This window comes from Coptis chinensis, chromosome 9, assembly GCF_015680905.1.
Source record: "Coptis chinensis isolate HL-2020 chromosome 9, ASM1568090v1, whole genome shotgun sequence".
Classification (NCBI taxonomy): domain Eukaryota; kingdom Viridiplantae; phylum Streptophyta; class Magnoliopsida; order Ranunculales; family Ranunculaceae; genus Coptis; species Coptis chinensis.
Genome location: NC_141464.1, coordinates 45,171,852 through 45,189,711, shown reverse-complemented (window position 1 = coordinate 45,189,711; position 17,860 = coordinate 45,171,852). Strand labels below are relative to the sequence as shown.

General features: G+C 41.9%; 2 protein-coding genes across 2 annotated transcripts; both read left to right on the top strand.

Moving 5' to 3' along the window:
• The first annotated feature begins 7,641 nt into the window (after positions 1–7,641).
• On the top strand, positions 7,642–8,316 carry LOC147476241 (uncharacterized). The gene has a single exon (XM_086585671.1). The coding sequence runs from the start codon at positions 7,642–7,644 to the stop codon at positions 8,314–8,316; it is 675 nt and encodes a 224-aa protein (XP_086441797.1).
• A 993-nt stretch (positions 8,317–9,309) lies between these two features.
• On the top strand, positions 9,310–10,473 carry LOC147476240 (uncharacterized). The gene has a single exon (XM_086585670.1). It carries the CDS (start codon positions 9,310–9,312, stop codon positions 10,471–10,473), a length of 1,164 nt encoding a protein of 387 aa, XP_086441796.1.
• The last annotated feature ends 7,387 nt before the right edge of the window (positions 10,474–17,860 follow it).

Below are 17,860 nucleotides of genomic sequence, written 5' to 3'. Positions count from 1 at the left end.
TTTTGGATTCCTTTTTCATTCCTTGTCATGTAGTTTAGTTTTTAGTGTTTTTTTTATGTAAGAAAGCTTGTAATAGTGTTAATGGAGAACAATTTTAGTTTTTGAAGAAAACTTCATCAATTCCTTAGGTAAATCAGGTGTTTATTATTCTTTTCTTTTTTTCTCTCTCATTAGCATATATAACTTGTAGTTTTTCAAATAATCCAAGGATCATGAGTTAAAACCCTCTAAGGTGGAGGGTTAATGATGCTCATGTGAGGATTCTTATATGTTTCTTAGAAATAGGATTCACTACATGGAACTAAGGACCCATGTAGCACCCTACGCCAAAATGGTAGTGTCCGGCCAAACTTGAGGCCTGGAAGTTAAGAATGACTCGCGCGCGCCACCTTTTTCATGCCTGGCCTAGCCGCGCGCGCGGGTCATATTTGACGTCTTATTCCTCTATTTGACAGGAGTATGTTGTATGAGTCCAGGAGTTGAGATGGTATTTCAGAGACCAGTTCAATTCCTTATGCTATGGATATATACTTAGAGATGAGTTCATCTCGCTATGGATCGATTCTCGATCCTTTTGGGGATTGATAATGAAACCAAAACGGTTTAGAGATGGTGGTAATATGATTCTAAAAGAATATAATGAAACCATGCATGAGTAGCATAATCCTCTACCCTACTCTCTCTTTAAATAATCTTGCAAAAAATCTTAGTTGTTCCGTTTTCGTATATCGCATTTTAGTGTCCGTTAGGATTTAAAACAAAGCAAGCCTACCATACAAATCAACTATAAAAACTTACTCACTAGTTTCCTAAGGAGCATAATAGCGTTGTAGTGCTGTCCTAGACTTTAGGTTGGAACGTATCCTTACTCGATCTAAACAAACAAAGATTCGTGAGTAAGGACAGATTGAGTTTACACCGAACAGAGTAGAGAAATCAAATCTCTATAACTTCAAAGTGTTAATATCAGCAATCGACGTTTCACATAACGTCGCAAATGATATATCATTTGCTACGTTTCAAAATCCAAACGGGGAGTAAGTTTTGCGACGTTATTTTGCACCATCTGGATTATGATATGATCCAAAAATATATATAGTTTTTAATATGTAGGATCATGTACACGTTTTTACCAATAAAAAGCCCTTCAACTATATTTGCAAATATCCTTTCTCAGGGCCTATACATGAAACTTATCACGACATACAAAAATAGTTAGAAAAGTCCTACGACTACACTAATAAACATTGGTAGGCTAACATTTGCACTACTACTTCAGTGAGAAGGGTGAATAAGAGAGAGGAACAAAAACCTCCTGTTGGACCAGAGCATTCTAAACTAATGTGGAGTATGTAATGCAAGAGCAGACGGGGAATCCTCTCCTCCTTTCAACCACACGAGATTGTAGTGCTTGACACAATTAGCTGAAGTCAGCATCATAGTTGGAGTATAAATAGATGTCAATCAGTCAATGTAAAAAAATCACAGTACCAAAAAAATTGTCCATCCAAATTGCAAACTTTAGAGTCTTCTACTATTTGCATACTCTAGTGCATTGTAAAGTCATACATAAATTCTTTTTCCTTTCATTTTTTGGTGTGTGAATGTTTTTCTTTAATTTATTGGAATAGGGGGGTGTGTGTGTGCGCGGAAGGGGAGACAATATTAAAGAACTACAAATTCTGGTCCTGGTGGCTATCAATGAATTTTGAAGAGAAGATTGACTTAGCCAATTTTGAAAATTAATTTTCACAAGTGTTTGTAGTCAACGAGAGGTGGTGATTTTAGATCTAAACAATATGTTATGCAATCAACATCTTAAGTTTCTTTATCAATCAGAAATTCAAAACACAACAACTGCACCACATTCACAAAAGAGCTTCACAGAAATGGGAGAAGTATTCAATTGTTTAGTACTTCAGTATATCAACCCCTACAATCAAAATAATCTTTGTAGCCCCAATAATACATAAACAGAAATCTAGATCCAACGGTGCTATACTAATGTGGAAACTTATGTGAGATAAAAAACCATTACCTAGTTAGAGGCATAAAATAATAATGTCATTCACCTCAACCTCACTCTTACATTTTAGGTTACATTGACACTGGTACGTGTGTGTCCATATCTAACATAGATTATTTTCAAAATATGGTGTCTCCATGTAAGTACACTTATTTTCAGAACCTAACTAGTCTAATCAAAATTAAAACTTCCAAAAACATATTCCTTGTAATTCAAAATTGAAAGTAACACCACAAACTATACTGTGCAATAACTTTCACCGAAATCAATGAAGCCACCTATACAATCTAAAAAACAACACAAAATGAATCCTTTAGACAATTAGTCCAACATACCCTCTTGTCTCCAATGCCCCAACTTTATATATCTTAATAAAACATACAAAACTAGCAATACAAACTTCAAAATGTTTAAAAAAAAACAAAAGATGGGCTATTATTTAGTTTATACCTTAATTTTTCCACTTAAACCACCAAAGCTCTTTCCATCATTCAACCGTTTTCCCATAGCTTTTAAATTCCCAACACACTTAATAGCCATTTCTAGTATTTGTGAACAAGTTCCCCAACCATGCCAATGTTCAAGTGTAACCAAAATTTCACCATTCTCCATTCTACAATCTTTTCTACTAGTTGTAGAAGAAGAAGAAGTTCACGAACAAGAAGAAGAGTGACTAAGGATAGTTTCGGGTTTGGATCCGGGTCGGGTATCCAATAACTTGGTTAATAATGGGTTATGAAATGTGGGTTTAAATGGTGAGTGTTTGAAAAGGAATGCGCGCGTGCTTGATGATAGCATGTTTTAATTAGGGCGTGCCTTGTTTTTTGTTCCCATTCTCTAACTTGTATACACTTCTATTAGTTGACTGAGTTGATTAGTGAGATAGATCATAGACCGTCAAATGTCATTTTACTTATTTTACTACAATGCATACGAGTTAGAAATCTGCGGAAGAAATGAGAGTTGTAATAAAGAAAGAAAGATATAATCTATGAGACTGTAGTTAGATTAAACGGTTTTGGACTTAGAGGCTTGGAGCAGATGGATGGCCTAAACAATTACCGCTAGGGCAGGGTGATTGATTTGCTTCGCCTATCCCTAGATGACCAATGTCACCCGCATTTGTCTTTTCACTGAAAACTGAGAGCATAGCGAGTGACAAAATACATATAAAAAATAACTTGTTTGTAGCCATTGTTTTTCGAAAGTTATTTGGAAGAGAAATACGGATAGAGAGATAGACAAAGTGGTATATATATAGAAGGTTACACGAAGAAAAATTAATTTAAAGAAATATTTAATGGAAAATTAATGGAAACAATTAACTCGTATATATATATATATATACTGGAAAAATAATGGAATGAATTAATGGAACGAATAAATGGAAAGAAAATTAATGGAAAAAATAATTGGAAAAATAATGGAAAAATTAATGGAACAAAAATTAATGGAAAAAAAAATTAAAGGAAAAATAATGGAAAAAGGTATATATATAGAAGATTTATATATATATAAAATTAATGGAAAAAAAATTAATGGAAAGAAATTAACTCGTCACAAACTAATTAATTGGACGATTTGCCTATTATTATATCTAGCTTGCCATGAAATTATGTACGCCTCTTAAAGTTTGAGTCTATCAGCTATTGGTTATTGCTGATGCGTAAATCCGAGATTAAAATTTCAAATTATTAGTAATTTCTAGAGTCTTGCTATAGAACTCTTGTAATTGTTTTTTCTAATGAACATATTTTTCTTCTAAAGGTGTTTTTGTAATTAATTCTAAAGAATGCTACAAGGTAAAAGAAGGGATTAAAAAAATAGGAAAAATTGCATGGCTTAATCCTTTCATGATTTCAAAGAATTTTTAGTAATGAGGGAGCATTAATGTGAACATTTTGCATCACATTTTATGTCTAGTTTGGTTTTGATTTTTATGTCAGTGACATTTGTGTAGATTAGAGTGTCCTAAGAAATAGGAACTAAGTTTGTGTTCACTGACCTGTATGTTCTAGAGTTCTTAGATGCAATTTAAAGGTTTCTTGTGTTTCTTTCACCCTTTTGGCATGCATGTTCCCAATTTTCTTTCCTAGTTTGATTATTTAGTTATAGTAATTAGTTCATACATAAGATCATACCAAGTTTACGTTGTCTGCATTAATGGCTAACACAACTTGGGTTAGGCTAATTGAATAGATCTTGCAAATTACAATTGCTCGTATTTTATACTTATTTAACAATGTGGACTGGGGTGGGTGGTCATGTGTTTGTATTTGGCCTTTTTTTATTTTTATTTTTGATAGATAAAATATGGTTGCGTTATTAGTCAATGAATGGTAAAGTTGTCCTCCTAAGGAAGTGGGAGAACACTTGAGCCCAACTGATCCCATTATTTGTAACACCATCAATACCCGTAGATTGAGTTAGTGAACACGCCTATTCTTTCACAATATAGGTACTGAAATTGTACCTATTGTTGTTCCACTATTTGAAAGTTTAGGAGATGAAAATTGGTCTTGTTTGGACTTCTAGTGACAAACAAAAACACCGCTAATATCAGTAGGCGATCGTCGCAAATGATATATCATTTGTTATGTTTCAAAATCCAAACGGGGAGTAGGTTTTGCGACGTTATTTTGCACCATCTGGAGTAGGATATGATAAAAAAAAAAGATAGTTTTTAATATTGTGTTTACCACAAATTTCCCTACTGATCTCCTTAGTCTCTCACTCTCCAATTACTCTATCTTACTCTATTTTCTTTTTCCTTTCTTCTTTTTCTTTTACTGTTCCTTTTTATATCACCCCTCCTTCTCTTTCATCCCTTGATCTTTTTTCCATCCTCTGGTTCATCTCCGCACACCTGTCCTCTTAGGGTTCCGCGGCCCTGCTTCTGTACCCCCCATTCCTTTTCCCTTAAGTTGCCTCTTCTTTGACCCTGACCACTCTGGGTCGCCTATCTTAGTACGATCTATATTCTTTTAGGATTCTGCGGTCTTGATCCGGTGTCTCACACCTCCATCCTCTTAATCTACCGCAGGTCCGTGGACATGCCACCTTAGTGGTCATAGAATGGGCTGATACAGATGCCCCCTCTCAGCCCTCGCATAATCATGGGTCCGCAGGCCGAGACCCACCGATTAGATGACCGCAGATTAATCACACTCGCGATATTATAGTCTATTCCGATGCCTCAGTCCCTATGACATCCACATGCGGCTCTCTGCCATGACCTCTGGATCATCACCACGTGTCATTAGGCACCTGCCCCATCCTTTACGCATGCTTCCCTTACCCTGCCTCTTCTGTTTCCATGAGGATACGTGTCCTCCTTAGGGTTGTCCTTTCTTCTACCAGCCTTTCCCTATTTTACATGATTACCCCTATCTCTTCGAATCCTGCCCAAAATAAAACTCTTCACATATTCATTTCGTCTTCTTCACTCAAAACTTTGTCTCTCCAGTTTCACTATCCCCTCTCCTATTTTAGCACCCCTCGCAAGCGCAACCTCCCTTCCCTTCTCTTCGGCAAAGCCTTTCCTACCTCTCGCTCTTATTCAATAGTAGGTCACTATGTGGACTTTGCTCATCCTCGATCAGGTTTGTTATTTCCTTTTATTGAGCGTATTTACTTCTTCACCGTTTGTTCACTTCCATCCCCCTTGAGTGCTCTACACCAATCTAGCCCCCTTTTTCTTTGAATTCTTGTCTTTACTATGTCTAGTTCCCTTTCTGGTGGCTCCTCCGCTACCAGATCTGGGTCCTCAAACCCCAAACTTGTCGGCTCCTCTACCAAATCTGACTCCTCTGGCCCTACCGCAGACCAATCGGGATCCCCTTCTCCTGGGCCAACTAATTCATCCGCCGCCCCCTCTACCTCGGGGAGACCCTCGGTGCTTCCTCCCCCATCCTCTCATTATCATAGGCCTAACATGGCCACCTTCCAAGCTGCTTATGGTATATGTATAGGACCTATTGATGACATGTGGAGTCATAGGTAGCGAAAGGGTCGTACGCAGAGTTGCGAAGAGGAGACATGATGCAGCAGATCAGGTCCGCGGTAACCTAACTGCCGAGAACTGCCATATAGGGAGTGGGACCGGTGGAGAGCTGAAGGGCGCATGATGGAGAGGAAATGAACGAACCTGATGAGAAGGGAAGTTAGGAAAAAAGAGATAGTATATAAAGAATAGAGAGAGAAAGAGATAGAGGAAAAAAAAAAAGAGAGAGAGAGAGATTCATTAGGTTGTAATTTTTTGAGTATACATTTTGGCGCCGTCTGTGGGGAGAGCGAGATAAAATGGCCACCATAACAAAAAAAGGAGTAGGAAGACCTAGAAAAGAAATTGTTCGAGAGGTAGTAGAGGAAGTGGTGAGCGAAGAAAGAGAGGTGGGTGGAGAGGAAGAGATATCTGATGTGGCGGCAGACGCCACCAGACTTATGCAAGAAGAAATAGTCAGGTTGAGGAACGAGAACGCCGAGTTGAGAAAGGAAAGAGACACCGCACAGGATGACATGGAACGTGGGGATCATAGGGGCAGTGAGATGGAAGGGGAAAATGAGGAATACCAGCCCCGGGGAGTAGATCCAGTAGAGGGCATCACGCTGGAGGTAGTACATGCAATGATTAAGAAAGATAGAGAAGTGAACCGTGCGGTTGAAAAATTGAATCAAAGTGCCGCTCAAAATGAAGTTGCTAACCTCAAGAAGAATCCACTGGCGGATTCGATCTGGAATTCGGAGGTACCTAAGAGATTCAGTCAACCAAGATTTGAAAGGTATGATGGGAAGGGCTACCCAACTGATCATTTGCATCACTTTAGACAATAGATGCCATTGTGGCAGGAAAGTAAGTATGATGGACTGCGCTACATGATGTTCCCTGCCAACCTTAAGGGGGGGGGGGCTCGGATTGGTATTACCCCTTATCTTCACGGAGCATCAGTAGATTTGAAGAGCTAGAGCGTGCCTTCGTGGACCATTTCATCCACCAGAAAAGGAGGGTAGTGGATATCGCGGCCTTATTCAACATCAAACAAAGGTCAGCGGAATCGTTAAGGGAATTTCTGTGTAGATTCAAAGAAGAGACCCTGAGGGTGGAGAATCTGGATGAGCATACAGCGGTCATTGCATTTTAGCACTGCTTGAGACAGGGAACTAGGGTCCATGAGTCGGTGTCCAAAATCGAAATCACCACTCTGCACGCTCTGTACCCAAAGGTAGAAAAATATATTCGATACGAGGACATAATGCAGAGAAATGAGAGGGAACAAAAGAGATCTGGGAAGGCAGTGCAGGCGGTGGATAAAGATGATCGGAGAGATAGGGGCAAGAGAGAAGGGGGATCCTATATAGGGGAAAGTCGTGGACCCGAAAGAACTGGAGATCAGAACAGGAGAGATATTCGCGAAAGAAAGCCATACTGAGAGATAGAACAGACACCTCTTAACAGGCCATTAGAGGAAATCTTGCCGCTCATCAAAGGGTTGCAGCATTATGAAGGACCGCGGAATACACTTGGAGAGATAGAGGGGAAACCTTTTTGTGCCTATCTCCAGATTAGGAACCATGCCACTAACGAATGTTATGCTTTGAAGTGGCTGGTGGAAAGAATGATTGAGAAGGGGATGCTCAGAGAATATGTCGCGGAGGTTCGTCATGCGGATAGAGGGCAGGCTCCTGCTAGGATCTTGGGAACAATAAATGTCATTTACAGTGGAGAGACACTCGGAAGAAATGCCCATCGAGACAAGATAAGAAAGATAGCGAGCTTACAGCAGGTAAATGAGGTGGCAAGCACGCCGCGGTTAGTGTTTGGAACCGCGATGAGCGAAGGAAACATAATGTTCACACCGAAAGACTTGGAATCAGTGATTTCGCCGCATGAGGATGCTTTGGTGATTACCATAGCAATGGGTAATTATCTAGTGAAGCGGGCGTTGATAGACTGTGGAAGTTCGGTAGATCTGTTATTTAAAGGGGCCATGGAAGATATGAACATAGATATAGATCAGTTAAAGGTTCCTCAGACCAATTTGTATGGCTTCAATGGTAGCATGACAGAGCCTATGGGGGAGTTAACGTTACCAGTAACAGCAGGTCCGACGACGGTATTCACCAGGTTTATGGTGGTAGATACTGGGTCCCAATATAATGCCATTCTAGGAAGAAGATGGATTCATGAAATGAAGGCCATTCCGTCGACCTATTATCAGATTATCCGTTTCCCCACGAAGGGGGGGGGTGTACAAAATAAGGGGGATCAAGCCGCTGAGAACATACATTAGGTGACGGTAAAAACTATGGTCCGCGGAACAGGAAGGGAAAAACCGACATGTGAGAAAGGAGAAGTGTAGCAATTACAAGAGGCGGATTTGACTGAAGGATATGAGTCTCCTCAGGGACCGAAAACTCTGGATGAGATTCAGATCGTGAACCTTGGGGTGGGAGAGGAAGAGAAGTTTACTTCGGTCAGATCAGACTTGCCAGAGGAATGGAAAATCAAGCTGGTACAATTATTGACAGAATGCTGACATATTTGCATGGGCTATTGAAGATATCACAGGGATAGATCTAGAGTTTGCCTGTCATCACTTGCATATGAAGGAAGATGCGAAGCCTGTAAGACAAAAGATGAGAAACATAAGACCCAATTACACGGAGGGGATTTGCGAGGAGGTTATACGGCTTAAGGGCGCAGGGATAATCAGGGATGTGGAATGTACGGAATGGTGTCCAACGTTCATTTGTTCCAAAAAAACGGCAAAGGTCGAATGAATGTGTGTTGACTTTATGGACGTAAATAAAGAGTGCCTAAAATCATGTTATCCTATGCCGCGAGTGGATGAGTTAGTAGATAGAACTACTAGTTTCAAGTCGTGTTCTTTTCACGGATCGTCCATGGGATATAACAAAGTCGCGATGTTCGCCCGGTCGAGGAGAAGACAACCTTCGTGGTGGAAGGAGGTACTTGTTATACAAGAATGCCTTTTGGTTTGAAGAATACGGGGGCTACATTTCAGCGGTTGGGGGAAAAAATGTTTGAAGACAAGATTAGGAAGGGCATGGAAATATATATTGATGATATGGTGGAAAAAAGCATGTCAGAAGAGGAACATTTGAGGGGTCTCCAAGAAACTTTTCACATACTCCGGAGGCATAGGCTGAAACTCAACCCAGAGAAATGCACATTCGGGGTATCTTTGAGAAAGTTCTTGGGTTACATAGTCACGTATCGTGGAATAGAGGCCAATCCCGAGCAGATTAGATTACTAGTTGAGATGCCATCCCCTCAGAATGTGAAGGAGGTGCAACGGTTGGCAGGAAAGGTCGTGGCATTGAACAGATTTATATCTAAATCATCGGACAAATGCAAACCATTGTATCGTTTGCTGAGGAAAACGCCAGATTTCCGATGGACCACTGAGTGTAAGGAAGCCTTTCAAGAGTTGAAGGTTTATTTAGGACAAGCACCTTTGCTATCGCGACCGGAGCAAGGAGAGAGGTTGTATCTTTATTTGGGGGTTTCAGAGTACGCGATAAGCTCAGTCCTGGTGCGTGTTGTAGAAAAAGTAGAGAAGCCAGTTTACTTTCAGAGTAAAACCATGCTAGATGCAGAGACGCGGTACAATAGAATCGAGAAGTATGCCTTGGCGTTGATTTTTTCTACATTGAAGTTGAAACCCTATTTCGAGGCTCACTCAGTGGTGGTGATAACAAATCTGCCCCTCAAGCAAGCGTTAAAGGCAGAAAAGTCAGGCAGAATGCTAAAATGGGTAGTGATGCTTAGTTGTTACGAAATCCAATATCAGATTAGAACGGCGGAAAAGGCGCAAGCCATGGCGGAGTTCCTAGCAGAATTTCCAGCCGAGGATCCCACTTGGGGAAAGGAAATGGTCATGGATCAGGAGGGAGAATCTAAACGGGATCCCTTGGACCCTTGGGATATGTGCAATGGATGGAGAGTATTGGCGGATGGATCAGCTACAGATACCGGGAATGGAATTGGCGTAGTTTTGGTGACTCCTGAGAACACAAGGCTGGAGTTGTCAATGAAATTGGGATTCGCGGCTTCTAATAATGAGTCTGAATATGAAGTAGTGATAGCAGGTTTAGATTTGGCACAAGATCTGGGAGTAAGCGAGTTATCGGTGTTCTCGGACTCTAACTTGGTTATTTGTCAGATAAATGGGGGGTTTGTGGTGCGTTGTCCAAGGATGGCGCGATATCTAGAGGTTCTACAACGAAAAGCCAGCAAGTTCAAAAAGATTCAGTTTGCCCATTTGGGCCGCGGAGAAAATAGACATGCTGACGCTTTAACATATGTGGCTACTGTGCTTCCAGGAACAGAGGGTCGTTCTATTAAAGTAAGAGTTTTGAGCAGCCAAGTACATCAGAAGAGGAGGGTGTGTGTCTCACCATTGAGAGGGAGGCAGGTTGGATGATGCCTATAAAAACTTTTCTGATGGGAGTAGAGATAGAGAATACAAAGGAAAGACGAAAGATGGAGCAAGTAAGTCAAAGATACGTTCTGTTAGATGGGGATTTGTATAGGAAGAGTTTCAGCGAGCCACTGTTGAGATGCATAGGGCCACAGCAAGTGCAAAAAGTATTAGCCGAGGTACATGAAGGTGATTGTGGAAGTCACCCAGCTGGACGAACAACAACCCATAGATTGATATCTCAGGGGTATTTTTTGCCCCATATAAAGAGGGATGCAACAGAGTATGCAACAACTTGTGAGAAATGCCAAAGGTTTGCACAACTCATACATTCGCCAGCTGAGCTGCTACATAATGTGTTTAGTCCGTGGTCATTCGCCATGTGGGCACTAGATATAGTGGGGCCTTTGCCCATGGCAAGCAGCAAAAGAAGATTTATGTTGGCCGCCACTGATTATTTCACCAAGTGGGTGGAGGGAGTGGCACTACAGCAATTCAAAGAAGAGAATGTGAAGAAGTTCCTTTGGGAGAACATCATATGCAGATTCGGATTGCCATATATAATCATTGCAGATAATGGAACACAATTTACTGGGGGAAAGGTGCGTCAATTCCTTCAAGCCTACAAAGTGAAACAAGGGTTCTCGGTGCCATACAATCCAGAGGGGAATGGTCAAGCGGAAGCATTGAACAAAATCATCATGGACAATTTAAAGATAAAGTTGGAGGACAGAAAAGGAGCGTGGGCTGATGAATTGAATCATGTTTTATGGGCTTATCGTACCACACCACGAACCTCCACGAATGAATCACCATTCGCAATGGCATACGGAGTAGAGGTTGTCATACCTGTGGAAATGATAGAGAAAACGACAAGAACCAGGGATGTGGAAATGGGTCTAAATGAGAAGATATTAGCCATTGAGTTGAATGTAATTGAGGAAAAAAGAGATATAGCTCGCATGCGACTGGAGGAGTACCATCGAAGGCTACAGAGACAGTATGATAGACGAGTAAAGCCGCGTGCATTCATGGTTGGGGATTTGATGCTGTGAAGGGTTACTCCAGCCACTAAGAAGGAGAATGACGACAAACTAGGACCCAACTGGGAAGGACCGTATGTCGTGACAGAGAAGGGAACTTCTAGCACCTACAAGATTGAGACGCCAGTAGGGGCAACTATTGAGAAACAATGGAATATAAGAATGCTGAAGAAATTCCATGAAAGAAGCAGTGTTTAGCTTTCCGGTGGGACAAGAAATTTTTTTGTATATATATAGCGATTAGAAAATATATTGTGTGTGGAATTCTAAGTCAATGAAATAAAGAATGCATTTCTTGCGCCATAGCATGAATACTAGTTGATCAAAGACAGCGGGGGGGATGAGCCCTTCGCGGACGCAATGTTCGAATCAAACTGGGTGCAAAATAAGCTGCCCCCATCAGGCTTCACAGCCATTCAACGAGAGTGGGGGGGACGAGCCCTTCGCGGACTTCACGTCTGAATCAATCAAGGGAAAAATGAGCTGCCACACATTAGGCTTCACAGCCGTTCAAAGACAGTCGGGCGACGAGCCCTTCGCAGACGCAAGGTCCAAATCAAACTGGGGGCAAAATGAGCTGCCCCCATCAGGCTTCATAGCCATTCAATGAGAGTGGGGGGGACGAGCCCTTCGCGGACTTCACGTCCGAATCAATCAAGGGGCAAAATGAGCTCTCACACATTACACTTCACAACCGTTTAAAGACAGCGGGGGGGATGAGCTCTTTGCGGACGCAACGTCTGAATCAAACTGGGGGCAAAATGAGTTGCCCCCATCAGGCTTCACAGCCGTTCAAAGAGAGCTGGGGGGATGAGCACTTTGCTGACTTCACGTCCGAATCAATCAATGGGAAAAATGAGCTACCCCGCATTAGGCTTCACAGCCGTTTAAAGACAGCGGGGGGGATGAGCCTTTCACTGAAGCAACGTCCAAATCAAACTGGGGGCAAAATGAGCTGCCCCCATCAGGCTTCACAGCCGTTCAAAGACAGCAGGGGGGGATGATCCCTTCGCAGAGTACACGTCCGAATCCAACTTGGGGCAAAATGAGTTGCCCCATTAGGCTTCACAACTGATCAAAGACAGTGGGGGGATGAGCCTTCGCGGACTTGATGTCCAAATCAATTATGAAGCAAAATTAGGTAAGACAGAAACAAACTCCAAACGCTAAAGAGATCAAAAGTACATTCAATGCAAATTAGATTTGCTAGCAAGGAACTCGGGAATGCAAAACAACTGACATTAAAAACCTACTGGGCATACCCAGAAAACCAGGCAAAGGATATAATACAAAAAGTGCAATAAGTCAAAGTATAGGGATTACAAAAACACAAGTTCCACTTAGAAAAAAACATAAATTCGAATGAGTTACTGCTGCCCTTCGGTCGCATCCTTCGGAGTGGACGCCAAATCCCCTTCACCAGAGGAAGGAGGATCACTATCCAAATCAATGGGAGAGGCAACCACACTGGATGTGGGTAGAGGCATCAGTTGAGTAGCAGCATCAGTGGGGGAAGTGACCTGAGAGGGAGCAGAACGGGAAGAAGACGGCCAGAAGCAGTGAGATTTTTGAGTTGTTGTTTAAGTTCACGGCTAATCTTCTTCTCGGCTAGACTACGAAATAAGTCTGCAGCCTCCGTCACGGCCTTGTCTACAGCGGCTTGAGTGGCTATCTTACCCGCTAATTTTTGTCTCTCAAGTTTGGATGTAACACCGGCCAAATAGTCGCGATGCTTGTCTTCAGCCAGCAGGAGCGCCTTTTGAGCCTTCACGGCTATAATTCGAAGATCGTCACGATCCTTCTCCAACTTGGCGTATTTAGCCTTCCAGCCATCAGGGCCTTCAATCTCTTGTTTCACGGTCTCCAGCGATTCCAGCGTGTTGGTTAAGCCGCGCACCACATAGCCAATGTCCAAACTCAGCTGAAAAGAATGATTGGTTACCAAACTATCCAAATGAAAAGATAGGTTACAAGGGGAAAATTTAAATCTTTTCCCAATCGTGGTAGATGGAAGCTCTATGCGAAGCAAACGTGCCAGAGTCTCCATATGCTTGATCTTTGGGAAGATGCGAGCTGAAGAAAAGAGAGGCCGCAACAGCAGTGTTTTCTAGGGCCGAGTCATGGGTTGTTATATTCCGATCCCTGGCCCTGAATTGAGGGCACCATATGTCAATGGCACCAGATGGCACAGGCCCAGATGGGTAAGGGTCTTTACCAGGACGGCGTGAAGGAGCAATAGACCGCGACGGTACAGATACAGTTTCAGTGAATTCCGGAGCAGCGGTTGATAAGAGCCCAAAACTGTAGTTTTAACCCTATAACAGTCATACTTTTAGACCAATTATGTGAGTAATAATTAAGAGTTAATACTGATTACGTGTTTTTATGCATTTCAGGCTTTAAAGTCCATTATGTGCAGAAATGTGCCACTTTAGCGAGATAAAGGAGCAAAGGTCGGTTACTAAGGAGTTCCATGATTAAAGGCCAAGATTCAAGAAGACAAAGCCTTTCTAAAGCCCGGTCAAAAGCTAAAAAGTCAACGCGGGCAGAAACAGCACACAAAGTCAGCAGAACTTCCGAAGGCCGTATGTTTGGACTCAGACCTCGGAATTGGGCCTACCTTTTGTCAAAACGACCGGCTCGGAAAGAGATTTCCAATGGTTTAAGCCTTGACCCAATCAGAGGAGTAGAAGTGGACGAAAAGTCTGTTGAAACCAACTGTAGCTGAATAGGCCTTTTTGGACTGAAAGAATTGGGTTTTGGGCCTGATTCTCTGGCCTAAAACATGGATCCAAGCCCATGCACAATTTTTGGATCTGAAAGTATAAAAACAAGAGCTTGACTCTTTGTTAATGGTAGCTAGTTAGACCTAAAACTATAGATAATTATAGATCTAGTTTTCATTTAATAAAATTAAGTTTAGTTTAATTTCAATTATTGTTTTAGATTAATCTTTAGAATCATTGTTCTTCATTAGTTCGATAAATAAAATAGCTAGTTTGTCAATTTCGATTTTTGTCATTTACAATTGTTTAGATCTAAATTCCCCTATTACGTAGATAGTTAGACCTAGATTAGTTAGCCTCCATTAATGAGTTTAGAACTTAGTTTTAGAATTTCAATTAGTTAATTAATTCGTTTTTCATATCTTGTTTTAGATCTAGTTTCATGTTTAATTAATTACTTTAGAACAAAGTAGATTATTAATTTAGTATTTGAATCATTGTTTTATTATTCATTAGATTAATAAAATAGTGTTCTTGATAATCTAGTTTCATTTCCATTAATTGTTTAGTTTCAATTCTTAGATTCAATTACTTGTCATTATTAGTTTCAATTAATTCTTGCATGATTAGTTTCCAATTGAGTTTAAATAAGCAAAGTTCAAATCTTTATATAATGTCTTGTTTGAATTCCATTGGGAATGATAGCGTAATGATTCTCGGCTAAACTTCCATTGAGGGGGTTGAGAAGCCTTGATGAAAGCTTGATTCCGATTATCGTAGAGTCGTCGTTCACATGCTAGTTATGAATTAGTAGAAATGCCATGTGTAATTAGGGATTAGGAGTAACCAGATTGTTCTGCGAAGCAGTTCAATTCGGATTACGACGATTCGTCATTAGTAGGATTAAGTCGAGTTAAGGTGGAATCAATCCCCCTCTAACTCCTTATTATAGAATCGACGTAGCATTCCCATAGTTGTTCTAATAGTCGACTAGTTGCATCTTGTGGGTAGTTGCATCGTAGTCTAGTTGCCATTTCGAAAATCTCTCATTAGACTTAGAGTTAAATTACTTATACGTAGAGAACACAACATGCGGAAGGACTAGGAGTGGAACGAATCATCTACTCCACTATATCTCATAGGATTGAGAGTAGAAATCTTTGATAAATATAGGCACGTATTAAGTTTTAGTTTACTTACGTTTTGAGTTTCATCGTTCATTTCGTAGGTAAACTTTTATCTTTTTATGTCTTATCAGCGGTCCTAACCTTTTTGGCTGGGGGACTCTTGGCCGCAACTTCGGTGGCCTCCTCCCCGTCCGAGTCACTTTCCCAAAGTTTGAGCTTATTAGTGGCCATGGCAGCTTCAGTCACAGTGGATGAGGGTTGAGTAAAGTCGTCTTCCTAATCCGCCACGGCAGAGTAGGAAGAAGGGGCAGTATTAGGAGTAGCGGTATGAGATTGAGCGACAGCTCGTTGGGCAACGGCTTTGGAGTGGTATATCTTGTTGGTGTACTTGAAGGACTTGAAGGCCTTTCGTTTATGGCGAGGGGAGGATTTGGGAAGTCTTTCTTTGGGTGGTGCTGGGCGGTAGAGCGGACCTTGATATTTACCAATGCTTTTCAACGAAGGATCAAGGAGAAGAGGGTTGCCCTTTTCGGGATCTATACCAAGAACTTCACACTGGGTACTTCCCAAATCACGGAGCCTTTGGAAAATGGCTGATGAGACGCCGGTGTAAATTTTAGATCGCGAATCAGGGCTCCAACCTATGTTAACAGAAGAAATACAAGTTAAAAGCAAGTTAGGAAAGGGCACTGCAAACCAAAAGATGTTACGTACCACTGGAAAGGAAACTGAGATGCCTTAGAGAAACTTCAGATGAAAGATCCGCGGATAGAAAACTACCGGACACATATAACGGATAATATTGCCATACTTTGTCAGAGGTAGTAATATGGAGGACAAAGGACTTCTTCTGTGGACGGGTACAAAAGGATTGGTATCCTACACTACCAAATTTGGTGCTTTTCTTTATATAATAATGAGCTATTATGTGGCAGAGTTGGATTTTGGGTGAATTGGTTTCGTTGTAGTGATTCGCGGCGTATAGGATGCGCCAAAAGTTACCAATGCCTTGGCATGGGTGGATGTTGAAGTGGTTACATACCTCGACATCTAGAGGAGTTAAGAGAAATCGCAAGCCTGCGGCTATCTGACCTACGGTAGCGATGAGACAACCAGGCCGCGGTGTGACTAGATGTGGGAAATGGGTGACGCCAGGCGCGTGCTCAAGGATCACGTTGGCTGGGATGCCGTAAGTAGTTTTAATGGCATCTATGTTGGGTCTACAGTGATATGAAGGGGAGGAAGAGTGGCTTTCCTTCCGGCCGGAAGATCATTCCGCAGTATGAGGGCTAGAAGTGTCGGAAGCCGATGACTTAGATCATTCACTCCGAGGGATCGACGCCCTCCAGATCTAGCGGAGGAATGGAGGACGTCGATCCTTCGGAAGGAAAGTACCGAGGGTACTCACGCATTCGATTCCGACATGATAGAATCAAAAAATTGGAGAGCCCCAACTGAGGTAACAAGGGGGAAAATAAACCACGAAGGGAAATGAAGGAACAATAACACAAATAAGAGTAATCGGGTACAAAGGACAGGAACAAAGGGGATGAAGACAAACCTGAGGTAATAAGCAGCAAAGAGCAACGGAAACAAAGAACAGTGAAGAAAACTCGAACCTTGAGCGGCCATAGATCCACCGGAAACGAAGAACAGTGAGAAGGATGGAGTAGAGTGAGAAAAGTGAGAGGGTTTAGATGCAAAAGTGGGGTTTTGAAGAAAGAGAGATGTTTGAGCGGGATACTAAGCGACAGGGGTAAAAACATAATATCAGAAGAAAAAAGGACCAGAGGAAAAAGGACACGTGGGTCCTCGAAAATCGAAAAGGCAGGTTCGATGCGCGTGTGCCGTAAAGACAGGTTGTATACACGTGCGCCTTGGACACGTGGATGAGGGCGCAGATGCAAAGGAGGCATGTGCCAGAGATGGAATATTTGGAGGGGGAGGTTTGGGTGGATTCTCGGAACCGTAGATGGTCCGCGGACCATAAATGATACCGCAGAATGTCAACGGGACCGAGAGGGGCATCTGTATAGGACCTATTGATGACATGTGGAGTCATAGGTAGCAAAAGGGTCGTACGGAGAGTTGCGAAGAGGAGACATGATGTAGCGGATCAGGTCCGCGGTAACCTAACTGCCGAGAACTGCCATATAGGGAGTGGGACAGGTGGAGAGCTGAAGGGCGCATGACGGAGAGGAAATGAACGAACCTGATAAGAAGGGAAGTTAGGAAAAAAAAAGATAGTATATAAAGAATAGAGAGAGAAAGAGAGAGAGGAGGAAAAAGAAAAAATAGAGAGAGAGATTCATTAGGTTGTAATTTTTTGAATATATAGTATCCCTGGGGACGTGATCTTAGAACATGTACCAGGTGTAACCCATTTTCCTCGCCTTGTCCCACCACGGCCAGGGTTTTAGTAGCTACCGTGGGGCAAATAGCTACTGGACTCTGCTTCCCCCTATCCCTATTGGACGTTGAGGTCTGCAACCAC